This window comes from Cricetulus griseus, chromosome 7 (genome assembly GCF_003668045.3).
Source record: "Cricetulus griseus strain 17A/GY chromosome 7, alternate assembly CriGri-PICRH-1.0, whole genome shotgun sequence".
Classification (NCBI taxonomy): domain Eukaryota; kingdom Metazoa; phylum Chordata; class Mammalia; order Rodentia; family Cricetidae; genus Cricetulus; species Cricetulus griseus.
The window spans coordinates 119020269-119047479 of NC_048600.1; the positions used below are offsets into that span (position 1 = coordinate 119020269).

General features: G+C 41.3%; 1 protein-coding gene across 4 annotated transcripts in view; it reads left to right on the forward strand.

Moving 5' to 3' along the window:
* Window positions 1–809: 809 nt before the first annotated feature.
* Window positions 810–27211, forward strand: part of Map3k3 (mitogen-activated protein kinase kinase kinase 3) — a 73800-nt gene continuing 47398 nt past the window's right edge. Inside the window, exons 1-3 of one of the 4 annotated variants that reach the window (XM_027427841.2) lie at window positions 810–1170; window positions 13499–13620; window positions 15616–15705. In XM_027427841.2, coding sequence (XP_027283642.1) covers window positions 1167–1170; window positions 13499–13620; window positions 15616–15705 — 216 coding nt within the window. In that variant the 5' untranslated portion in view covers window positions 810–1166. Of the gene's footprint in view, window positions 1171–2762; window positions 2782–13498; window positions 13621–15615; window positions 15706–27211 lie in introns of those variants that run through there. The other 3 variants (XM_027427838.2, XM_027427839.2, XM_027427840.1) reach the window with 3 other exon arrangements.

A 27211-nucleotide genomic window follows, 5' to 3' on the forward strand; every position in this document is an offset into this window, starting at 1 on the left:
TGCAGACGGAGGAATCGGGACCCATGGGTGTAGCCTCGGAGTTCTGAGACGCAGGGGGAATGAAAGCAGTGGCAAGACCGCCATCCTGCCTGCAAAAGCGGCATCTAGAACCGTGGGCTGCCCAGGGAATCACGCAGCACAGTGGCCTCCAGCCTGGACGCACAGAGCCAAACCTTCCCCCGCCCATTCCGCGGCAGACGCCTTGCATCCGCAGGGGCGGGACACCTCAGGACCGCGAGGTCGCGGACAACCGGCCACTGGAGGGCCGAAGGTGGCCGTTTTCTGAGGGTCTCTGCCTCCACCGAACGCGCCTTTGCTACACCCAGGACTAGAGCAGCCGTGGAGGGGAACAGCGCCAGCCCGCGCGCTCGCCCGGGGTTCCGCGATTGAGTAGAGGTGGGGCTGTGGGCGGAGCCTGAAGCCGGAGCTGTGATTGGAGCAGCCCCCACCTTGGGCCAGAGAGGCGGAGGGCGCCCGCTGGCGGGCACCGGGGCGGGTCTCAACGCTGTCTCCCTGATTGGCTAGGAGCGAGAGGACGGACGCTGTCTCGGTGATTGGCAGGCTTTAGACAGCCCTCGGAAATCGCCTTGACTTCGCCCATTGGCATCCTGTGAGAGTGGGCGGGATTGATCCGTCGTGATTAGCTGGCGGCTGAGAGTGAGGGCGTTGGGGGCGAGCGGGAGGAGGGGCGGGGGGGGGAAACCCGACCACCTCCCGGTTATTGGCTGGTCATGTGAGTGGGGGTGGTGCCAAGGCCCAGCGGCTGCCTGAGATTGGCGAATGCTGACGTGAGTGACAGACGGCGAAGCTAGCTGCGCGCCCAGCGGTTTGTTTTTTCGGAGCGTTCCTGAGGTGGAGAACAGTGGCCGGACGGAGCGACTTCTGGACTTGGGGACTGGCAGGCGGGCGGGCCGAGTGGCGCCGCCGAGGCCGGGCTGGGCCGAGCCTGGGAGCGCCGGGGATGTAGCGGGCCACCCTGCTCATGCCACAGCGCCCGGCCGCGGCCGGAGCCGGAGCCTGGGGAGGCGGCGGGGCCCGAGCGCAGCCCGCGGCCCGCGTGCGGAGCCAGGCCCGCTGCCGTCCCCGCCGCCCGCTCCCCCGGCATGCAGCCCAGGCTGCGGAGGTGACACTTCTGGGCTGTAGTCGCCGTCGCCGCCATCGCCACCATGGGTGAGTATCGCCACCGCCCCGGCCTGTGCCCGCGCTGCTTCGCGACGCCCCGCCCCGGGCTGAGGGAGGAGGACCCTGGGCCGCCGCCGCCGCCGCCGCCGCCTGACAGGCATGGACAGCCTGCCGGGCCCGGGGCTGAGGACCGCGGACCGCTCGCCTGTTCGTGGCGCCGCCACCCCGGCTGCGGTTCTGGCTACTAGGACCCTTCGGGGGTGCTCCGCAGGCCAAACCCACTCGGCAGCTCTTTTTCTGGGCATGCGGCCGGCACATCCCGGGGAGGGGTCTGCGGGACCGAGGCCCGTGCTCGGCGGGGCCGCCTACTCCGGTCCCCAGCGAGCTGGCCCGCGAGCTTGAGGGTGGGGGAGCCGGCGCTCAGTGTGGGGCCGGGGCTGGAGCCTGGTGCAGGCCCAGCTGCTGTTGTGTCTTTTCCTTGATTTGCTTTTTTTTTTTTTTTTTTTTTTTTCCTGCCTGTGTCATTTCCTTCCCTTTGCTCACACAGGCTGGCCTGTGAGTTCCCGGGGCTTTGCTCTCGAGCTCCGTGCGCTCCCCCTGCGCAGGGGGGAGGGTATGCGGGACTGCGAGGCAATTCGACGCGGATCCCTGTTAGCAAAAGCGGGCTTGGGAAATGCGATCTGTGCGCCTCGCAGATTACTGGAAGTTAAGAATGATGGGTGCTGTGGGTTTTAACTCAAACCCTACTTTTGGAAAAATCCAGCTGCTATTATTTTTATCCTGCGCTATCCCTGAAACTATGTAACTTTTGAAAGAGGCATTCACTACACAAAAGAATCACTATGAAATCATTTCCTTTTTGTCAGTATTTTCAGGTCTGCTGTGAAGATGTAATCTAAGAAAAGCTTTTAGTGTCTTTCATACAATATTTGAACTGAATTTATAGTCGCATACTTTTGGTACTTTACCAAAAGACTTGGACTCAGTTAAGGAGCATGTGACATTTTAAATATTCTTTGCTCTTCCAGTTGGGGCAGGTATATTGTGATGCTCTTGTTCCTGGTCTCGATCAGGTTATGCAAAAATAGTACTGTCCTAAGTAAGAAAGGGATAGAATTTAGTAAAAGTCTCCTTTGCAGAAGTCTTCATTGCTTCTATGAAGTGATCCATATGAAAATGGAATGTTAATGTTTGCTTTGCCCTGTAGCAAGGTCAAGTCATTTTTGTAGGAGGTTTTTTGTAGTGGGTCATTTTGTAGGAGTCATTTTGTAGTGGGTACAGTGGCACATTTCGCCATTTGTGGTCGATCTCTATACTCTGATTTTGAATGAATTGCTGTTGTTTTGTTTTGTTTTGTTTTCAATGTGGCCCCTCAGACAGTATGGGAAGGGTTTGTTCATTTGCTGGATTTTCTGTTCCCTTTCCATGCTATATAGTTCAGGTTTTTTTTTTTTTGTTTTTTTTTTTTCTGTAGAGACCTCATCTGAGAATTAGACACAAAAGGAACTCAGTAAGGCTTCACAAATAGATAAATATTTATACCTAGTATACAAACAAACTCAAGCGTTTAATGAAAGAAATTTCTTAATATTTTCATTACATTTAAACTCCAGGTCACTGACTAAAGGACTGAAACTAATTTGCATCTCTGCCCTGCAGGTACTTTGATTTATAGTCGTATTTTCCTGAGCTATTCTGTGCTACAGACTCAAGCCTGTTTGACAACTTGACTTGTTAATGAAAATGGGTCATATTTTATATTGTCTGTTAGCAACACTTATCCTTATAAATAATAGGACATCTTTTTCTGTTTGTTTGTTTGGGTTTTTTGGCTTTGATACTATGTGACTACTGAAATTGGGATGGACTTTTTTTCTTGGACATAATAGAATTTCATTCAATAATTATACTAACATTGTTAATAATTCCTGGGACTTATTTGCTAGTGTTTATTTATTTATTTTTCTCTTTTCTAAATGTAATCTGAAGCTTAGGGGGATATAGTAAAATGGGTAAATGGGATACATTAAAATGGGATTTGGAAATATTACAAGAATCTGGGGAACTGAATACAAGACTAAAGATGGTTTGTTCTGGGCCAACCACTTGGTTTAGAGTTGTATAATTATAACTTATAGAACTATGTTTGTGTTTCTAGGATTCCAAGGCTTTTCATTTGGCTAAAATCTAACCTTACCTATGTAGTAGACTCATGATTAACAGTAGGCAAGATTAACAACTGTTTTGAGAGAATCTTGAATCACAGTTTAATAAGTTAATAGACCTATATCATGAATAGATTTTGTTTTTATTCTCTTTTAAGATTTATTTTTATTTAAGTGTATATGTTTATGTGAATTTCAAAAGAGAGTGTTAGATACACTGAAACTGGGGTTTCAAGAGGTTGTGAGCAGCCTGATGAGAAAGCTGAGCTCAGGCCCTCTAGAAGAGTAAGCAGCAAGAGCTCCTAACCACTGAATAATCTCTCGAGCCCCTCAGGAGCTGAGGTCATCCATACAAGACTCATGATCCATACAAGACTCATGAGTAGAATTTTGATATATTTTTAAAACTATTTTTTAATGTGTAATACGTTTTGCCTACACACACACACACATACACACATACACACACACACAGAGTACCACATGTGTGCCTGATGCCCATGGAGGCAGGAAGAGGGGCTGCCTCTGGAACTGGAGTAACAGTTGTGAGCTGCCGTGTGGGTGCTGGGAATTGTGCCTTGGTCTTCTAGAACAGCAGCTAGGGCTCTTAACCACTGAGCCATCTCTCCAGCCCAAATTTTTGGTATTTTTTTAAATGATAGTTGGGGCAGGAAAGATAGTTTAGTGAGTAAGAGTTACTTGATCTGTAAGCATGAAGACCTGAGTTTGAATCCCTGTTTTCCATGTAAAAAGCCAAGAATGGCTTTAACCTGTAAGTCCAACAGGTGGATCTTGAGAGTTTCCTGTCTGACTGGCCAGCCTAGCACAAAGTAGGTACTTTACTTCCAGTTCATCGAGAGACCCACATTTTAAGGCAGAAAGGTGGAGGGTATAGAAAACACCTGGTCTTACTCTGCTTCCATGTACACATACATGCACAGGTGCACCTTCCCATCGCTCACGTGCATTGCACAAACATACGCACAAAATTAAGGAAATGAATAAAGAAAAATAAAAATGATAGCTGGTGCCAGGCACAAAATTAAGGAAATGAATAAAGAAAAATAAAAATGATAGCTGGTGCTAGGCCTAATGGTACATGTCCCCATTCTCAGCACTTGGGAGGCAGATGTGGGAGGTTCAAGACCATCCTTACAGCATAGCAAATTTGAAGCCTGTTTAGGCTACTTGAGACCAAGACTCAAAACTGAAACAAAATAAAATACAGTTGATTTTAGATTTTCTCTTCTAAGACAGGGTTTCCCTGTGTGGCCTTGGCTGTGCTTTTTGGATTTTGAAACAAGATTTTAGACATTTGTAAAAAGTAAATTTGCATTCAACTAAACATTACTTAGGGAAATACAGAGTGAAAGTTTTCCTGTTTTTTGTTTTGTTTTGTTTTGTTTTTTTTTAGTAAGTTGTCCACTTACTCTTTGCTCATTTGACAAGTACATTCCATGTTCAGGTGTAGTATTAAGCCCTGGACCTACATTATTCTGTTCCAAGAGGTTATAGGGAGGTAAGGTGAAGCAGAAATATGCAAACAAATTCAGATTGAGTGTTCTTTATCTAAAGTGCTTAGGATCAGGGCTAGGTATATGGCTTGTGGTAGAATGCCCTACCTGGCAGGTGTGAGACCCTTAAGATTTGATTCATATTATCAAAGTACTGAATATCAGAAATGTTTCAGATTTTGTAGTTAAAATTTTTTATTAGATTGAATTGTTTTATTTGTGTTTTGTCTGTGTGTGTGCATGTGTACCATGTGCATTATTGGTGCTGTCGGAGATCAAAAGATATCAGATCCTGTGGTGGTATATTGTTTATGATCTAATGAAGCTTGCCTGAAGATCATAATGCAAAGCTAGCCACAACCATAGAGGCCAGGCAGTGGTGGTGCACACCACACCTTTAATCCCAGCACTTGGGAGGAAGAGGCAGGGGATCTCTGTGAGTTCCAGGCCAGCCTGGTCTACAAAGCTACACAGAGAAACTGTGTCTCACAGAGAGAGAGAGAGAGAGAGAGAGAGAGAGAGAGAGAGAGAGAGAGAGAGAGAGAGAGAGATTGATTCTGTAATTTAAGGGTTATGACTCACACACATATACTCATATGCACTTAATGTAATATAGTCTGTAGTCCTGTAAGTTAGTTTCATCAAATATTAAAACATAATGAATGAAGAGGGGCTGACAGTTAGCTTAGCTTGGTAAGGTGCTTCCTGTGCAAGCCAGAAGACCTGAGTTCAAATCCCTAGTTCCTATGTGAAAAGCCAGGTGTGGTGACTTGTTCCTGGGGAGATTTACAAGAAGATTTCTGGGTCTTATTGGCCAGCTAACCTAGTCAACTAGATGAATTCCAGGTTCAATGAGTTCCAGTCCCCAAAATATGGTGGAGAGATATATAGGAAGATATCCTTATAGGAAGATGCCTCCTCCACAGGCATATGCACAGGACCTGTGAATGAATACACATACAATAGTGTAAAATGGTGATTCTATTGAATTTACGAGGAAGCAGTGCTTTACTTTGTAATGTGTATTTAAACTTTGAGCCATTAGTTAATTTTGGTAGATTGTTATATAGCCTAGTAACAGAACAATAAATGTCAGTATTTCTTTATCAAAACTTCAATACTACTTATTTATTTATTTATTTATTTATTTATTGAAACAGTTTTCTCTGTAGACCAGGCTGGCCTTAAACTCACAGATCTGCCTGCCTTTGCCTCCTGAGTGCTGAGATTAAAGGTGTGCATCACCACTGCTTGGCTCAATACTGTTTTTTTTTTTTTTTTTAATTACATTTTCTTTAAAATTTTGAGGAGGGGGGTTGAGACAGGGTCTTAATCTGTAGCTCTGGCTGACCTGGAACTCACTATGTAGATCAACCTAGCCTGGAATTCACAGAGATCCACCTGCCACTGCCTTCTAATTGGTGGGATTATAGATGTAAGTCATCACTTTTGGCTTCAATCATTTTCTGTTTGGTTTTTTGAAACTGGGTCTCATGTGGCTGAAACTAAACTTGCCCATGAATTTTTCCTGAGTGCTGGGATCAACAGGTGTGGACCATGTGCCTGGCTGAACCATGCTCTTTAAATTTCTTTAAAGTGTGTGTTTGGTCTGTGTGTGTGTGTGTGTGTGTGTGTGTGTGTGTAGGTCACAGGACAATTTTTGGAAGTCAGTTCTTTCTTTTCACTGTGGATCTGAGCATCAGCCTTGCATGGCAAGAGCTTTTACAGGCTGAGCCATCTCACCAATCTTCACTCATGTTCTTTGTGTGTGTGTGTGTGTGTGTGTGTGTGTGTGTGTGTGTGTGTGTGCGCGTGCGCGTGCGCGTTCGCGTGTGAGAGAGAGAGAGAGAGAGAGAGAGAGAGAGAGTTGACGATTGGGTCTCTTTGCACATACTTACTGTAAAATGTTTTTTTTTTTTTTTGCTTGGACATGGTCAGGGTAGAGTCAATGGAAGTATGTGGAATGTCATGAAGAGAAAGTAAAATCTGACTCAGGGACTCTGAAGCACAGACTCTCTTGAGTTGAGCAGTATGATCAGATGACCTGGCAGAGCTAAGACAGAACCTTGGCAAGATGAAGAAATAACATCATTAGTTAAGTGAAAACAAAGATTAAAATATTACTTTAAACTGGGTGTGGCAGAACACTCCTTTAATCCCAGTGCTTGGTAGAAAGGCAGGCAGATCTCAGAGTTTGAAGACAGCCTGGTCTATATAGCAAGTTCCAGGACAGCCAGGGCTACATAGAGAAACCTTGTCTCAAAAAACCACCACCAACAAAATACTACTTTGTGGATTTGTAAATGTGGAGAAGAGTGTGTGTGGCATAGGAAATAGATACCTTGTAGGATGATAATGTTTCTTACAAGACATGGTACTTCCTGTAATTTTTCTGGGTTAACCAAGAGAACTCATAAAAGGGAAGTACCTTAAAGACCTTTCAGATAGAAGTTCAATATGGAAAAGTAACTTCCTACTGGAGCTAGAAAGAAGGGTTTATTGCCCACACCATAAGTCAGAAATACGAGAAGAAAAAGCACAAGCTGCTGAGAATTACAGGTACTTGCTTGCTTGTATTTTTTTGAGCCTCTGCTCCCCTCTCCTCTTCCCTTCTCCCCTCCCCCTTCCTTCTTGTGTGTGCACCAGGTACATGCTCACATGTGCCACAGTGTATGCGTGGAGGTCAGAGAATAAATCCTTTCCTACCACCATGTGGTTTCCAGGAATCAAACTCAGTTTGTAAGGCTTGAAGGCAAAGCACCTTTTTCCCCTGCTGAGCCATATTGCCAACCTGTGCTTCCATTTTAAAGCTTGAACTCTGATCCTTGTTTCATAGATTCCTTATTTTCTGTGAATACACATCATACCCTTCCTAGATTCCTAACTTTCTTTTAACATGTATTTATTTATCTTGTGAATGCGTTTTTATGGATGGCAGGGATCATGTGCCTTGGTGTATGTATGTAGAGATTTAGAGGACAGCTTCTGGCAGTTGGCTCTCAACCTTCCTCTGTGTGGGTCCCAGAGATCCAGCTCAAGTTGTCAGGTTGGCAGCAAGTGCCTTCACCCAGTGAGCCATCTCCATGCCTGTCTGTCTGTTTGAGACAGATTCTCATTTATTCTTAGCTGACCTGGAACCCGCCATGTAGCTGAGGATGACCTTGAACTCCTGCTTCTTTTCTGCCTTTCCAGCGGTAGGATTGTAGGTATACCATAACAAAGGATCCTAATTTCTTATTATCTATTTTCTTCTTTATGGTTCTTTCTAGTAGCCTATTGATCAAAGTCTGATTCTGTTTTCTCTGCCTTTATCCATGATTTGATCATTCTTTATTTTTTTGTCTTCAGCTCACTTTGTGAGCTTTCTGGCATAGCTGAAATAGCTTGCTATTCTGAAAGAATCTAATCTGTTAATGATTATATAAAGTCATCTACATACAGATTCTTGCTACTCACATTTTAAAATATTTTTATACATTTGTATTTATGTGTACTGGTCTGTATATTGTCCATATCAACTTTGTTTTTTGAGTCCAGGTTTGCTGTATAAGCCAACCTGGCCTTGACTTGCTCTGATACTCCTGTTTCAGTTTTCCTAGGGCTAAATTTGGAGGCATGTGCCATCACACCTGTTTTAGCTGTGTGTGTGTGTGTGTGTGTGTGTGTGTGTGTGTGTCTGTGTGTCTGTGTGTCTGTGTCTGTGTGTCTCTGTGTCTCTGTGTGTCTCTGTGTGTCTGTGTGTGTCTGTGTGTGTTTTGTTTATTTACTTATTTTGAGACAGAGTCTCACTATGTATCCCAGGCTGGCCTCATACTTGGGATACTATCTTTTGAATGCTGGAATTGCAGGTGTGTGTCACCATGCCTGTTTCTTCAATCTACTTTGACATTGCATTTGTATTTTTATTCTTTTTAAAAGTTTATATATTTGTTTGTTTTTGAGGGTCTCACTATGTAGTCGTGATTGACCTGGAATTGTTTATGGAGATCAGACTGTCCTTACAAATTCAAAAAGTCTACCTTCCCTTTCCTCCCATTGCTGGGGTTAAAGGCATGGGCCACCACTCCCAGCTTGTTTATGCTTTTACTCCCAAGAATTTGGACACCCTGAAGTAGCTTTTAAATCTCTCTCTCTCTCTCTCTCTCTCTCTCTCTCTCTCTCTCTCTCTCTCTTTCTCTCTCTCTCTTGAGATAAGGGTTTCACTGTGTAGTTTTAGCTGCCCTGGTGCTCACTATATAGATCTGGCTGGTTTCAAACTCACAGCTAACAGTACTGGCTGCTCTTGCAAAGGAACTGGGTTCAGGTCTCAGAACCATCTGTAATTCCGGTTCCAGGGGATCCACTGCCTCCTTTTTGTCTGTGGGCACCAGACATGCATACATGTGGTGCATGTACATACATTTAGGCAAAACACCCACATATATAAAAATAAACCTTTTTAAAAAAGCATTCTAATGGGGCTGGAGAGATGGTTCACAGGTTAAAACACTGACTATTCTTTCAGAGGTCCTAAGTTCAATTCCCAGCTACCACAACCATCTATAATGAGATATGGTACCTTCTGCTGATATACAGACAGAACACTGTATACATAGTAAGTAAATAAATCTTCTTTAAAAAGCATTCTAATGTATAATGCATGATAGATATTGAGCTAGTGGTTATTGTTAATGATTAATAAAAATCCAGGAATAAATTAAATCCTAGGGTAGATTAAATAGCCCTCCCAGTCTTTTTCCACTGACCTTTTCATATTGATGACAATAACAGCCAGCATTTTTAAAGCATTACTAAGTACCATGAGAAATAATTTGTAAGTTTTTTCTTTCTTCATCTGTGTCTCTATCTTAATAATTCTGTAAAGTGATGCTTTATGACTTTCTTTTTTTTGTTTTTTTTTTTGTTTGTTTGTTTGTTTTTTTGGAGGGAGGGTTGGTTTCGAGACAGGGTTTCTCTGTGGCTTTGGAGGCTGTCCTGGAACTAGCTCTTGTAGACCAGGCTGGTCTCAAACTCACAGAGATCCACCTGCCTCTGCCTTCCGAGTACTGGGATTAAAGGCATATGCCACCACCACCACCACCACCACCCCCAACCCCTACCCCGGCATAACTTTCATTTTGTAAATGAGGAAATTGAGATTTAGGGAAAATACATGATTTGTTTAAGGATTCCTTAAAGTCGAATGTTTCTGACTCAACATTCATATTCTTGACTGCTGCCTTCTAAGAAAGGTCTTGTTTCAAAAGAGTTGCTTTTATGGAAATCCAGATAATTTCGTTAAAATCTCAGTCCAGGATGCAATATCTAAAAGAGCCACTCAATTCACCTCTTGTCTTCACCTGTGTCTGTAGTTGGAAACATCAGTTGAAGCACTGCACTGCCTACAGCTTTATGTTTGACCTCATAAAATTCTGTTTATAACCCTGCCTCACCTAGGTCAGCTGTCCTAGATTTCAAGCAATAATGCCAAGCCATTCTCCTAGGATGTTGTTAGTACTAGGAACACCAAATAACACTGAGAGTTGGTTAACTTCCTGGAGGAAAAATTTGTCAACTTGATAAACCAGCCATTACAATAGCAAATTTTAATATTCATTTCCCCTCTCTCCTAGAGATTGAAAGTAGGGCCTTATACATACTGGGCAAGTACTGAAATATGTTATACCACTGAAAACTAACACCTTACCCTGACATTCTTAATTCTGCAAATGGTAACATTGATACTAAAAACTTCATGCATGCTGAACATGGGATGTAGAGACAGGTGGACCCCTCTGTGAGGCCAGCCTGGTCTGCATAGCAAGTTCCAGGCCAGTTAGGGATACACAGGGCTATACTGTCTCCAGAACCAACTCCCCCATATCGAAACAAACAACCTCACCTTCCCAAACCTCCATACATATATTAAACCCTTAATACTTTTACTGGATGTTTCTCAGATAACGTTTATCTAGTGCTGATCTTACTTATATTATGTCTATCACATTTAAGCCAGTTTAGGTATTATGCTTTAGGGTGTGTGTGTGTGTGTGTGTGTGTGTGTGTGTGTGTGTGTGTGTGTGTGTGTGTGTGTGTGTGTGTGCTAGGGATTGAATCCAGGACCTTGCACATGTATACCCCCAGCCTCTGTTCTTGTTTATCAGTTTATTGTATTTTATGTGTATTAGTGTTTTGTTTGCATGTATGTCTGTGCATTGCACCATTTCCTTGCCTTGCTCCTAGAGGAGGCCAGAAGAGGGTATTGGTTCCACTGGAACTGGAGGGTTAGATGGTTGTAAGCTATCTGTAGGTGCTGGGAATCAACCCTGGGTCCTCTACAGAAGGACAGCCAGTGTTCTTAACTACCGAGCCATCTCTCCAGCCCTTAAAAACACTCTTATTTTCCTTTTAGAAAAGGTCTCACTATATATCCCTGGATGACCTAGAACTATAGACCAGGCTGACCTTGAAGTCATAGAGATCCACCTGCTCTGCTCCTGAGTGCTGGGATTAAAGCTGTATGACACCATGCCTCATTTGCTTTTTGTTTTTAATTTTTGGTTATTAGATTAAAAACAATGAAACAAGCAAATTTTCTTCAGCTGTTCCAACTAAGTTATATTGCTACATCAAGTTCTCTTTCTCTAAAAAGCCAATAGAGAAATTTCTAGAAAAATATAAAATAGTTCTTTCTCAATAACCCATTCCTTCATTAGTTGTCTCCTCTACTGAATTATTTTATTGAAGGTTTCTAATCTTTGAACATTAGAACTATATGTGTAATACATCTTCCTTTCTCCTGTTTTTGTTTTGTTTTGTTTTGTTTTTTTTTGTTTTTTTTTGAGACAGGGTCTTGCTGTGTTGTTCAGGTTGGTCTCCTAAGTTAAGAACTTCCTGCTTCAGCATCTTCAGTTCTTGGGTTAAAGGGCATGGGCCACTGTACTGGACTAATAATTTTTGTATGTATTTTAAAGTAGAATTATATAGGAAACTCTTTTTTTTCTTGCAAGTTTTAAATTTAATTTTACTTTTCTGGACAGTCAAGAATACCTTTATGGGTATCTTTGTACTTCCTTTCCTATGTCTCTTCAGAGGTCTAGGAAGAGGGAGAGGCAAGTAGTGTTGGAGAAGAGACCAGATTCATGCTGTTCTTTCCTTCCCATGGAATATTTCTAAGGGACAAGGATAAAGGACAGAAGACGGGCACTCTCTTTGGGTGGAGTCTTTTTTACTTGCTTTTTTTAAAGGTGTGCCCTAAGTTCCCAAGTGAGTCACTTGGGGAGTGTGACAGCTCATCTACATGTTCTCTTCCAGATCAACAGATGTACTTATTTTCAATCTTTAAATGCTATTTGAATGGATAAAGATCTCTGGGAGAATTTCATAAAGCTGAGATCGGGCTGGTTTGTATTTTGGGTTTTGGAAGTTTGTCTTCAGAGAGAACTCTAGAATTCCTCAGTTTTTAAGAGAAAGGGGTTAGAAATAAAGCCAGCAAGATAGAGACAATGCATTGTTAAGGAAGAAAAACAGGAGAACTACCCTTTGATTCTGTATCAGAAGCTGGCTAGCCTGTAAAATTTGTAGTTAGAAGCAGTGTTATAAAGTTATACATGTAAAACAACTGTGTTCAAAGCAGCTATCTGAGGTCCTTTAAGATGTCCTCTTTTGAGGGGAGGGAGAGAAGGGACTTACATGTGAAACAAGCTTGTTCCCTAACTTGAGCTAATAAATTTTTTTTTTTAAAAAAAAAGCAATAAGATTAAGACACAAAAAAAAAAAAAAAAAAGAAAGAAAAGAAAAAAAAGATGTCCTCTTTTACACATAGTGCTTGAAGAGTAAATCTGGCTGGGTGTAGTCAACCTGTAAAAATCCCACTTATGCTGCTAAGGCAGGAGAATGTCTGTCATGTTCCAGGCCAGCCTACATACATAGTGAGCCCCTCTACCTTAAAAAAAGAATGAGAAAGAAAGAGAGCAAGAAGGAAAGAAAGAGATTAAATAGATAGATAGATGATTGGTTGATTGATTGATCGATCTAGGACCAACCCTGCCCCTTGCTTGCTGAAATTTATATTTTCATTCAATAACCAACTATATTGTGCTATGCTGTTTCTCACTCCAACATTTTAAGTTTTTCATGGTTGAATTCCTCTGGCACTGAATAAGCTACTCCCTCAGTCCCAACCAATGCATTGCCAGAAATCTGGAGGACTGTTAAGAAAACATTAAAATTCATATTGCTATAGCCTGACCTTTGTTATCTTTTTCTTAACCACTGTATGACTGTAGTTACAGGGTCTGTCTTGTTGTTGTTGTTGTTGTTTTGAAATAGTCTTGCTATAGTTCCCTGGCTGGCTTCATACTTGCAGTTATTCTTCTACCTCTGCCTCTCAAGTCTGGGGATTATAGGCCTGTGCCACAACATCTGACTCAGATGTGTCGTTTTACTCCCTGGAATATTAGAAGTATAATTGGTGGAAACAGTGCTTTATTGAAGTATCTTAGCCCACACACTCTTTCTTTTTTTTTTTTTTTTTTCACAATAATTCCAGGCCATTTTTCATTAGCTCTCTCCCCTTACAGAAAAACAAGGGATGATTTTTTTTTTTTTAAGGAACATAACATAACAGAAGAAAACACAATACCCTTATCCCACATCAAGGTTGTCCAGCAGTGAACGATTTTTAATAATTCATCATCACACTCTCTTTCAATGCAGATGAACAGGAGGCATTAGACTCGATCATGAAGGACCTGGTAGCCCTCCAGATGAGCAGACGTCCCAGGGTATCTGGATATGAAACCATGAAGAACAAGGACACGGGTCACCCAAACAGGCAGGTATGTGTGGCTCTGGTAAAGCTTAACTAAACTTATTGGGGAGGGGTTTTCAAATGAGGAATATATGAGAAGCTGTAGCATGAGTTCTAGTAGGTCTCCATAATAAAAACTCAGAGTCAGTTATCGGGGGTGAAAGCAGACTCTGAGGAAGCAAAGCAGCCAGCCACTAGAGAGTTTTTGCCTCTACCAATGCTCAGACCAACGGGGCAATCCTGTCCTCAGACTGCCTCTTCAGACTGCACTAAGCTCCTGTCTCCTGCTTTGTATTCCTCTCTCTGCCAAGCCATATATCACTCTTGTCTCCACCTCCCTAGTGCTGGGATTAAAGGCATGCCACTCTGAGTGCTGAGATCACCTTTGTGTGAACTCTGTTTCTCTTTTAGACTGGATCAATTTCATGTAGCCCAGGGTGGCCTTGAACTAACAGACATCCATCTGCCTCTGTCTCCTAAGTGCTGGGATTAAAGGTGTATGCCACCACTGCCTGGCCTCCATGGCTAACTAGTGTGGCTAACCTTGCACTCTGATCTTCAGGCAAGCTTTATTTGTTAGATCATAAACAGAATATCACCACAAGAAGCTAAAGCTTTCATAAATTGTGAATGATATGTAGCAGCCAGGTATAGATGTCTTCTTGGCATAGCATTTCATCTGTGGAGAATAAGAATAATCCTTTCTTTTCCTAGGAAGTCTATATTTATGTAATTCTTTTGCTTTTATTGATTATTTGGCAGATCAGATTCTTGATCTGTAACTTGTAAGGTCTTCAGTTACCTTAGAGTATATATTCAGGAAAAAAATAATTTTCATATTAGCTTATGTAAAATTAATTAGGAATGGTAATTCATTTATTAAAGTATAATATAACATTTTAAGAGCAATGCTGAATGATTTTATTATTGTTGTTTCCCATTATTGTCTTGGGTATTTTAGAGTCTCTTTTTATTCAGAGTCATGTGCTGCTTTAGAAAAACATTTCCTATTTTTGTTAACATTTAAATTTATGTGATGTTGAAATCGTCTCATGTCTGGTATCATTTATCATCCTGTTTCCTGATTAAGTTGGCCTTCAGAGAAGAGTGGATGGATGGGGTCCCACATAGACTAGTGGGTGTCTAGTGCTCTTTTTGATGGCTCTGGTACTCAAGTTTGTATGCTTGATGAAAATCTGTCCAAGGCATTCTGGTTCATCTTATTAGCTAACCTCTTCTTCTCATTTAACCTTGTCTATCAATTGTTGAGAGTTACAAAGAAAGTATAAGGCTTTAGAACTTTTTTCTGTCTGTGGTCTGCTAGATATACCCTCCCAGAGTATTTCCTGCCTTTAGGAATTCTAGGTTCCCTGGGGGTTAGTGTAGTGTTTTTGCTCCATGTTATAATAGATTAGTTTAGAAAGCTGTCTCTATTGTCGTGATTATTTTACAGAACAAGTTAGGACTCATTCTTACAGTTTTCATACATTAATCTGTGTAATCGTGTGCCTTCCCCTTTGTTGTAATTTACTTGTATTCAAAGCCATGTTATGAAGGAACATTTTTACCAGAAGTGAGTCCCCTCCCCCATGGCTTGAGTCTAATGACCTCACTTTCCTTCCTGTCTTCCTATGTGGAGTGTGCTTGCTAACACTGCTGCAGTTAGCTGATCTTTTCCTAACTGGACTGTTGGCATGGATAGTAGTTAGTGGGTGAAAAGAAGGCCCTAAGGGATCGCTCCAGGAAAAGGAGCAGAGATAGTCCCAGATAGTTTCTTAGGAATGCTGCTTAGAGCTTCGAAGCTGTTACCAAAGAGTCTTGCTTTAAAAAACAAAACAAAAATTCTGCCCACTGCTGTAGAGTGAAGTCAGTGGCTATGAAGATTATGGAATGGATTATTTGTTAGAAAGTAGTAGTAACAAGAGCTGTTGGCTCTTTGGCTCCACAATTTACTTGAATAACATCATTTTTCTGTTGCATGGAGGATACAAGTTATTAACCTCAGTTTTTTTTATTTTTAAAGAAAAAGTACAGCAGCAGCTCAGCCCTTCTGAATAGCCCCACATTAACAACAAGCTCATGTGCAGGGGCCAGTGAGAAAAAGAAAGTTTTGGTAAGGACCCAAATTACTGTGAATGTCAAAATGTACTTTTAAACTTGCCACTTGTGCTGGAAGAGTGGACTCATTTCCTGGACAAAGTGTGTTAGTGGATTGTAGAGGTCATTGGTTAGTGTGCCCCAAATTCTGTCTTGTAGGACTATTTCCCAAATGGTATTACTCAGCAGTAGCCTCTGTCAGTTCTGTCCAGTAAAGTTTCTGTGCAGGCAGGAGTGTTCCATATCTTTGATATTCAGTGTAGGAATCACTGACCACATGCAGCTGTTGAGCAAATGGATTTTCTACTTTCTTTAGTTTTTAAATTAAATAGCCATATGTGGCTTGTAGCTATTGTATTGGGCAAAACCACTTTATCAACAATATAAGGGCCTTTTTTTTTTTTTGGTGGGGAGACAAGAAGATATTACATGCTTAGAAATGTGCAGATTCATTGGTGAATTCATTCCTTCTACATAGGTCATTGGTTTCTATACTATGTGATGAACTTATTAATTTGAATCATCTTTCAGGTCGTGTTCTTGAGGAAATGTGAAACTGAAGAACATGAACTATTTATAATTTTAAGCTCGAGCTGGGCAGTGGTGATTTGTGCTTCCCAGCATTTGGGAAGCAGAGGCAGGTGAATCTCTGTGAGTTAGAGGCCAGTCTGGTCTCAGGGCAAACTCCAGGGCAGCCAGGGATACATAGAGAAACCCTGTCTTGAAATTCTCCCCCCCCCCCAAAAAAAAAGGGGGAAGTCAGAGATAGCTCAGTTGGTAGAGTGCATGAGGCCCTGGGTTTGGTTCCCAGCAGGGGGGGGGGGGCTCAAGTTTTTATGCTAATATTGGGTAAAATGGCAATAAAAATATCAAGGTACTTTTTTTTTTTTTAGTGAAGTCAATCAAGGTTTCTTGTGGGAAATATAGAAATTTCTGGAAAGTATTCTTTAGCAAAATCTGAAGACAAAAAGAATGCATTTATTGGGTGAGACAGGAGTATAGGGGATACATGGGAAGATGTGTTTATCAGTTAATGTAATGAAAAGAGCCTGACATGTGAGTAATCTGTTAATCTGTTAATACAGATCCTTTTGGTTTATGGAGTGATTAATCATTTATTATTATTATTTTGTAATAAAAATTTAGTTTTGAAAAAGTATAGTGTTTTGGGCTTTTTTTTTTTTTAATTATATATATGGGTGTTTTACCTGCATGTATGTCTGTGGACCACATACATACCTAGAGTACGTGGGTGTCAGAGTTGAACAACACAGAGTTGAAGATAAAGGTAATCAAGTATTTTGGCTGGTGAGGAAAATGGTTCATTCAAAGGTGCAATGGTGTTAGCTGAGGCAAATAGCCCTTCAGTTTGAGAATGACAGTACCAAGTTGAGATTGGCACAGCAAGAGAAGCCAAAAGAGGTAGACTTATTGGCAGAATTGTTTGGGTCTGAGGCCTGGAAGAACTAGAAAACCTAATTTCAATATCTGCTTGGCAAGACTTTAGACATCTGCTTCCCTAAGTAAACAAGCTTGATAACCAGTTGAAAGAGAAAATACATTTGAGTATAAATAAGCATTCTAAGTAGTTATGGGAGTTCATGGACAATGGGGTCTCAATTGTAAGCTATTTGTTAGGAGCTAGGTTTGTGGTTTTTGCAATTTCCCTTCTGTGTGTTAGGTTCCTGGAAGCCAAGGTCATAGTTATAGCTGGCTGAGTATCTTGGATGTATGACACATTCTAGGTATAACCCGGGCCTGTTATATCCATGCTACACAACATCTTTTTTTTTTTTTTTTTTTAATCCTTTTCAAGACAGGGTTTCTCTGTGTAGTTTTGGAGCCTGTCCTGGCATTAGCTCTGTAGACCAGGCTAGTCTCAAACTTACAGAGATCCACCTGCCTCTGCACGGTGCTGGAATTAAAGGCATGCGCCACCACCACCTGGCATACAGCAGCATCTCTTTAACACTCAACAATTCACAGTTCACTGTTAATGGATGCTAGTTGTTCATGGAGCTGACAGCCTAGTGTAATGTACACTGGCCCAGTAGTCACAGGGTTGTTTGTTAATCACCTGTTGACACAGAGTTTTATGATAGCAGTTAACAATGTCAATGACTATAAACATGTATAAGCAATACTTGTATGGTTTGCAGAGCTCTTAGACAAAGATTTAGAGTAGAGCCAAAAAACAAACAGACCTGTTGATTTCTAGTCACAACGATTGTACTGAATGTAATTCAGGTAACTTTTGTGAACCTCAGTTTTTCTATTTTAAATAGACATATGTGATACTCACTGTTTCTGTTTAAGATTTTTTTTGCAAGATCAGAGAATGTATTTTGCACATTATAAAAATGTATAAATGTAGCTGGGCGTTGGTGGCACACGCCTTTAATCCCAGCACTCGGGAGGCAGAGGCAGTCGGATCTCTGTGAGTTCTGGTCTTCAGAGCGACTGCCAGGATAGGCTCCAAAGCTACACAGAGAAACCCTGTCTTGAAAAACCAAAAAAAAAAAAAAAAAAAAAAAAAATGAAAAAAAATAAAGTTGTAGTGATTATATCATTTCTTCTATGTTCTAGTAATATGGATTTGAGCTTTGGAGAAATTCAACTTCTAACCAGAACCATGTATGTAGTTGTGGAACTGAAAGTGTTAAGGTTTTGCAGCTTTTATTGGCTTGTTATTACTATCTAATTAATGATCTTTTTGCAAACTTGTGAATCTAGCCGAATTTCTGATTATCCCATTGGAGGAAGAAACATAATCCTTATTTCCAAGAATTTCTGTTTCTTAAATCTTACTACTCTTCTCTGTGCTTGCATAGATTCCAAGGTCAGGATCTGATTCTTCAGAGGTCAACTAGTGGGTGCTTCTGGGTAGGAAAGCCGATTTCTTTGTGGCAGGCACAAGCAGGGCAGGGCCTTGGTTAGAAGTTCCAGCTGGGGCTGGAGAGATGGCTTAGCGGCTAAGAGCACCGACTGCTCTTCCAGAGGTCCTGAGTTCAATTCCCAGCAACCACATGGTGGCTCATAACCATCTGTTATGAGATCTGGTGCCCTCTTCTGGTGTGCAGATATACATGGAAGCAGAATGTTGTATTCATAATAAATAAATAAAATTTAAAAAAAAAAAAAAAAAGAAGTTCCAGCTGCAGAGAGTTCTAGGAGAGCTTATCCTTACCAGGCCAGAGACTGAGCAAGCTGCTCCTGTGACAGACCCACCCCTCACTCTTGAGAACTTTTCTTTTTCAGACATGGTGGATAAGGCAAGGAGGGCTGGCCAACTTGAAAATAAGATACACATAAACCTAGAATTGCTTTTTAAGGCTAGTTTATAATCATCCCTTCCATTAATTTCTTACGACTCGCCTGAGTTATTTATAAATAAAAAATTACTATTGCTTCCATTTTCTTTTAATTTAATTTATTTACTATCTTTGGCAAAAAGGTTCCAGTTCCAAATGTTTATGGAGCCACCAAAAATATATAGCAAATAGCCTGGTGTTATGGCATATGCCTTTAATTCCTGACCTAGAAAGATGGAGGCTGTCAGATATCTTTGCCTTTCAGGGCCATGTAGTAAGACCCTGTCAAACAAAAAAAGCAAATATAGGGAGAAGGGCAGTGTAGAATTAGAGGGTATAAGAGATGATGACTGAGGGAGGTGTTTGCCAGATCAAATTAATTGACATTTACTTAATAAACACTGGTTTTTTTTTTTTTTTTGATTCTTAGATCCTTTTTAGATTTCATGTGCAGACTTTAAGTCATTTCTGCTTAAGTTTGGTATTGTTGTTGGTTATTCATGTTATCCTTACTGATTTTGAGTCATCCTTGAGGCTTACACTGTCAACTCTCCTGATCATAGCTTTCACCAGTTAACTTGCTCTTTAACACTTAACTTTGGTGGACAGGGGACTTTATTTGCCTAAATCTGAATGATATTTTGTTTATTGCTTTTGTGGGTTTGTTGTTGTTTTTTGGCTTGTGTCTTAGTTATGGTTTTATTGCCAGGGTTTCTCTGTGTAGCTTTGGAGCCTATCCTGCACTCGCTCCGGAGACCAGAACTCACAGAGATCTGCCTGCCTCTGCCTTCCAAGTGCTGGGATTAAAGGTGTGTGCCACCAACGCTTAGCTATAGTCAAGCTTCTTAAAGACCCCCCCCCCAAATGTGTTTTGTTCTGTGTATGAAATCATGTTGTCTTATTGGGAAATAGGAAATACATCACAAGGAGAGGGAAGAAAGAAAGGAAGATGGGCATGGTCACACATGCCTGTAACCCCAGCTTCATTCAGGAGGGACAGAAGGGCCACTGTTTCAGGCCAGTCTGAGCTATATAATGAAACCTTGTCTTGGGGGAAATGAGGGTTGGGGTGAGAAAAATGAGAGGGAGGGGTTGAGAGAGAAGTGATAGCTGGATGTGGCTGTGCTTGATTATATGGTAGAGAGAGTAGATATTGACAGAAGCCTGGAGAGTGAAAGATATGAGCTTGGGTCAGCCTTTATGAAGTGATTTCAAGTGGAAGTGGCACTTGAACCAGGTGCAAAGGATACTAAAGGTTTAGTTTAATTAGATGAAATAAGGGGTGATGGTTAGGAAAGAGGTGATTAAAGACCTAGGGGAAAGAATATGGCATATTTGAGGAAGTAAGGTACACACTGAGCTGGCTGGAGAAGACGGTTCCTGTGGGAACAGGCAGTATAATATAGTTAGGTAAACTGAAGGAGCTTCAAATGATAGCAGAGAATTTAGAATTTCTTCTACAGGTCAGAGGCATCACTGATTTTATTTTATTTTTTTTTCACCAAGGAAGGGACATGGTGAAAAGGTAATTAGGATGGTTGATATTGGAAAATGTAGAGTGAATGAGATAAATAATAGGAAATAAAAGAATAGAGTAGGTGGAAGAGAGGAACTGAGAAGTGCAGAAATGACTTTGAAGAATCTAGGATTAGCAGGGTGTGGTGACACACACTCAGGAAGCAGAGGCAGGTGGATTTCTGTAAGTTCAAGGCCAGCCAGGTCTACATAATGCATTCCAGGACAGCAAGGGCTCTGTAGAGACCCTTTCTCAAAACACAAACAAAAAGGAATCCAGGACTGAGGGGAAAGGGTCTCAACAGTGGTGATGCCGTGAAGGATGGGAAACAGAGTCTCATGCTAAAGGCATTTAAGGAGAGAACAAGGGGAAAGTGAGGAAAGGCTCAAGGTCTCCAGGATTTTTGTATATGTAGATGAGAGGACAGTACTATCTGGCTACTTTTTATTTCTTGGATTTATTTATTTCTATTTTATATGTGTGCTTGTTTTGCTTGCATCTATGTATTTGTGACACTTGCATGCCTAGTGCCAAAAAATATCAAGAAAGGCATCAGGTCTCCTGGAATTGGAGCTGGAAGATTGTGAGCTGCCATATGGATATTGGGAACTGAGCCCTCTCTCCAGACCCTAAAATTATTTATGTGCCAAAGTGGCTGTCAGATCCCCTGGAACTGGAGTTAATTGCAGTTGTGAGTTGCCCAACATGGGTGCTGGGAACAGAACTCTAGGCTTCTTAAAGAGAAAAACCTGCTCTTAACCACTAAGCCATTTCTCTAGCCCTCAAATTTGATGTAATGACACAGAAGGATTGTCTGGCTAGAGGTAGCATGTGTGAAGCCTTGGGTTTGTCCCCTAGGAGACAAACAAAAAATACTAACCTTGATAAGGGAGACTAGTTTAAGAGGGTAGTTGCTATAGACATAGGCTAGGTTAAAAGTTACAATGGGGGAAAAACTGAGAATGGGCAGGTAGGGGTGGGTATGTGTGCGTGCGTGCGTGTGTTTGCAGGCTTCCACTTCCCTATCTGCAGTTTTGCAAAGCTAAAAGATATTTAGGGTGTTTTTGTTGTTTAAATTTTATTTATTTTTATGTGTATGGGTGTTTTGCATGTCTGTGTATCTTGTGTGTGTGTCACTGGTGCCCAATATATCTGGGATTATATGACTGTGAGTCATCATGTGGGTGCTGGGAATTAAACCCAGATCTTCTCGAAGAGCCTGTAGTGTTCTTAACCACTGAGCCGTCTCTTCAGTCCCAGTTTTTTGTTTTTTATTTGTGGAAATTCATTTGATAACAAAACAAACCTCATATTGTGTTAACAAATAAACTTGGAATCTCTGTGACTTGGTGTCCATATGAGGGGGAAGATAGCTGTCTCCATAATCTCTGTATCCATGTTGAGGGGGCCGGGCACTACTTTGAAACATGCACCTGCCAGAGTATGGAACTCAATTCTGTCTTCAACTGTTGATCAGAACTACACATAGCTAACTTCAGGAAATAACTGCTGTGTATTCTGCCTTGACTGTAGGTTATTTCCCTAGCTTCTGCCCCCAGTAAGAGGGAAGCACCTTGTGATATATAGAATACATGCCATTCTACCTTTCTAAAAAAAGTCCTAAATGTGCATCCCAGACAATTTTGGTTCCAAGTATTTTATAATTACTTATTGAGAACTTGTATGTCAGATTCTGTTCTAATCTCACTGTTTGATTATATAATTTAAGTTTTTGGAAAGTCTATGCAGTAACTACTATCACTAGTCTCATTTTACAAATGAGAAAATTGAGTCACAGAGAGGTTTAAATGACAAAAGCAAGGTCACACACCCAGAAACTGTAGAACTAGAACTTAAAGAGATTTTTTTTCTTTTCTTTTTCTTTTTTTTTTTTTTTTTTTGGTTTTTCGAGACAGGGTTTCTCTGTGTAGCTTTGGAGCCTATCCTGGCACTCACTCTGGAGACCGGGTTGGCCTCGAACTCACAGAGATCTGCCTGCCTCTGACCCCCGAGTGCTGGGATTAAAGGCATGCACCACCAACGCCCGTCAGTGCTGATCTTTTTTAAAAACAGTTTTTATGTGTACGAGTTTTTGCCTAAATGTGTGTATGTGTAATGTGTGCATACCTGGTACCCAAGGAGGTCAGAAGAGAGCATCAGATCCCCTGGAATTGGAGTTACAAATAGTATGTGGGTGCTAGTAACCAAATCCCATCTTCTGCAAGAGCAACAGGTACTCTGAACCTCCAAGTTATCTCTACAGCCCCCAACATCATCATCATTATCATTATTATTTTAGTTTTTAATTTTTATTTTTTGAAACTATGTAACCCTTGCTGGTCTGGAACTGTGTAGACCAGGCTGACCTTGAACTCATAGAGACCCATCTGCCTCTGCTTCCTGGGTGTTGGGACTAAAAGTTGCTGCTATTGCCTCTACTTCTAATTAATAGAGAGAGACTGAGACTGTGTTTGTGTCTGTGTGCCTGTGTCTCTGTGACTTTATATCTGTTGAGGTGGATGTCAGAGGGAGTTGGGTCTTTCCCAGGGATGTGAGTCCCAGGGATTTCACTGACTTCCTCAGACATAGCAGCAAGTGTCCCCAGTGCTACAGTCTTAAATTTATATCTGCTTCAAGTACATATCAGGCAGATAAAGCTTTGCTTCATCTTAGATTGGGGTGGCTCTAGAGATATAAGAACATTCTGTGTAGAGGATGACTGAAGAGAAAATACTGAGAGGAGCAGAAAGCCAGAAGTCCAAAGCATGGGTGGTCACGTGTTGGGGAGGGGTAAGAGGTGGTAAAAGAGGAACCATCAAAGAAGCAGAAGTGGTTAAAGTGCTGTCAAGTTCTTTAGGCTAGAACCAAGTCATAGAAGTCAGAGGAGACTGGACTATGAGTTAAAATGCTTCAGAGAATATGAAGGAGTTGAACATATTTTTATCTGAACTTTCCTTTTTTGTGGCTTGTTATGACCAGCTTAGCAGAAGAAACTCAGATTTGGGAACTTGTATGCTGACCTGGGCATACAATGGTACACACGGGAACCTGCATTCATCCTGCTCTAGAATGACTATCATGGCATCAGGAAAGTCTTGTTTTTATACACTGTTTTATAAGTCATGGCGTGGTTATACTTCAGTAGGGGTGATTTTGGATTTGGAGTAAAAGTTCAATTCCCTTCCGCACAAATTTAACATAGAGCAGAGCTTGAGTTATGGCCCACTCTGAAATACATTAGTTCCTTCAGTCCTGTAAAGTGTAGGTACACCTTGTAGGTGTATCTAAATACAGTGTTGTCCTGGTTGAAGAATGAATACTTTTACTACGTTTTAAGCCATAATTTCAATTATATTTTAGTTTATTTTGTGTGTATATGTGTGCCAAGTTATATATATGCTAAGATCAGAGGGCAACTTTTGAGAATTGATTCTTTTCTTTCCACCATGCCATTCCTAGGATTGTTCTCAGGGTTAGCAGCAGGCACCTTTACTAGCTGAGCCATCTCACTGGTCCTTGAATCATCTCTCTGCTCTGATATTCCTTTATTCTAATTCAGTGATGTTTAAAATATGGTCTAGAGACCCTGTGGGACACTCCTTCAGGCCTTTGAAAGGCACTGGAAGTATATGGAGTTAAAACTGTTTTCATAATACATCTGTGACGTGAGCTGAGTGTTGGTGGCACACTTGGGAGGTGGAAGCTGGTGGATCTCTGTGAGTTTGAGGCCAGCCTGATCTACAGAGTTCCAGGACAGACTCCAAAGCTACAGAGAAGCCCTGTCTCAACAAATAAACAAAATCCTGTGATGTTATGTCTTTTTCACCTTGTCGTCTTCAGGATATACACTGGAATTTTCCAGGGGCTTTATGATATAGGTTATTACAATAGATTGAAAGCAGAGACAGGTATGAAAATCCTCTTGTCTTAGGTCACACATTAAAGAGATTTGCATTGTTATTATTTTTGAAATATTAATATTTTACTTTAAAGTCTAAACATATAATGATGTTTAACATGTAATGTTAATTTTTAGGGTGTATATTAGAACCAGTATTCCATTTCAAGGACTGGAAAGGAATTCTAGCCTCGTAATTCCTGGGAAAAGGAAGTCCTTTATGCACACTTCCTTCCTTATAACCCCCTCCCTTTTCTGCTGTGTTGTTTCACTTTTGTATGTTCCTCATCTTTAGATATCTGAAGCCCTCTTTCTTCTAAGCCACTTCTAAATCTATTAATTTGTCTTTCTCGGTATAATTTTCACTAATTGGTTGTGAACTGTTTCTATCCTTCATCTGTTATTTACTGATTTCCTGACAATATTTCTTTTAAAAACTCTGTGCCTGGTCTTTTCTTCTTTGATACTCTTTTCTTTTCCTGTCATTTTCAAACTCCCTCAAGATGTTTGTAACTAGCTGGGACTGTAGGCCTACACAACTGCACACAGCTTACTTCTTATTTCTGACATTTACATTCCTTTTTGTTCTTAAATTCATTCATTCATTTGACAGATGTTGTTAACCACACATACAATATGCCATTCCTTTGCTTGGCATGGGGATACAGAAGCTAGATAAATAATCCTTGTCCTTCCAGAATTTATAGGCTACCTGGGATGGTCACTTTGGATCAAGTAGGAACAATAAATAAGGTTATTTGTGCAGTTTCCTACTTTATTCCAACTGGGGTAACCTTGGGAGGATTGTGGGAAATCAATGACAGATGTAATAATAGCATCAGTTATAGAGCAAAAAAACATTTATTGCTTGTCTACTTCATGTCAGATATTTTCCTAGTATTATCTCATTTAGTTCTCATAGCAATTCTGCAGATGTAAACACAGACACAGAGATAATAAGTAACCTGACACTATTTGTAACTAAAAAGGTCAGCAGCAAGATTTCTTGTTTTGTTTAGCTGGATCAGTCAAAAAGGAATAGTATTTTTACTATTATTTATGTGTTTATGTCTGTATATGCATGTGTACCTGAGATTAAAGGCATCTCCTGGAGCTGGAATTTTTTAAAAAGATTTTATTTATTATGTATGCAACATTCTGCTTCTATGTATATCTGCACACCAGAAGAGGACACCACATCTCATAACCGATGGTTGTGAGCCACCATGTAGTTGCTGGGAATTGAACTCAGGACCTCTGGAAGAGCAGTCAGTCAGTGCTCTTAACCTCTGAGCCATCTCTCCAGCCCCTAGAGCTGGAATTGTGAGCTTCGTGATGTGGGTACTGAGAATGGAACTTGAATACTCCTTAACCACTAAGCCATCTCTCCATCCCCCAAAAGTAAAGTTATCATGGTCAGGAGGCAATAGGTAAAGAAATCCAGAGACCTTTGTAGAAATAGAGGATGTATAAAACTAGAAAGCTATTATGTTAGGGCATAGCAACCAACCAGGAGTGGCCACTTAGGAATTTTGTTACAAACCCTCTACCAAGGCTGGGGCAATCCTGTCCTCAATGTGGCTGGAGACTAATAGCCTAAGCCTGAATGCCAGCTCTGAGACCCTGCTTCTGTCTTAGTCTCTAGTGCTGGTATTAAAGGCATGCACCACCACTGCCCATCTTCTATGGCTAACTAGTATGGCTGCTGGGATTAAAGGTGTGTACCACCACTGGCCTCTATGGCTGTGGCTAGCTTTGCATTCTGATCCAGGCAAGCTTTATTAGATCATAAACAATACATCACCACACCAGCTCCAGGAAGATTCAATGCCCTTGGCCTCCAAACACACCCACACTCATGTGCACACATCATATAAATATAAACACAAAGTCATTATTTAAAACCTGTTGATAGGGGGCTGGAGAGATGGCTCAGAGGTTAAGAGCACTGACTGCTCTTCCAGAGGTCCTGAGTTCAATTCCCAGCAACTACATGGTGGCTCACAACCATCCTTTATGAGATCTGGTGCCCTCTTCTGGTGTGCAGATATACATAGAAGCAGAATGTTGTATACATAATAAATAAAATCTTTAAAAAAAAAAAACATGTTGATAAAGTAAAGATCAGTATTTTTTTAATGGAATGTCACTGGGTATATCAACCACACTCCAGGGCAGGCCTCATGCCCAGGAGTAGCTGACCAACACAAATTAAACTTTTTTTGTGTGTGTGTGTGTGTGTGTGTGTGTGTGTGTGTGTGTGTGTGTGTGTGTGTGTGAACTTTTTGTTTCATTTTGGCATTTTTTCCTTTTAGTGGTTTGTTTTGTTTTGTTTAGATTTGATTTTTGTGTTTTTATCAGTGTCTTAGTGTTCTGTTGTTGTGAAGAGACCAAGGCATTACAGAGAAAGCATTTGCTGGGCAGTGGTGCATACCTTTAGTCCCAGTGCTTGGGAGGCAGTGGAAGGCCGATCTCTGAATACCAGGCCAGCCTGGTCTACAGAGTGAGCTCCAGGACAGCAGGGCTACATAGAGAAATCCTGTCTCAAAAAACAAAAAACAAAAAAAGGAGGAGGAGCAGAAAGCATTTAATTGGGATCTTGCTTACAGGTCTTGCTAACCTTCAGAGGGTTAGTCCGACCATCATGGCTGGAAGCAGCCTGGCATGGAGCAGTAGCTGAGAGCTACATCCTCATCCTTACGCAGCAGGCAGAGGGAAAGAGATGGCCAGACAAACAGACTAAGCCTGGCATGGCCTTTTGAAACCTCAAAGCCCACCCTGAGTGACCTATCTCCTC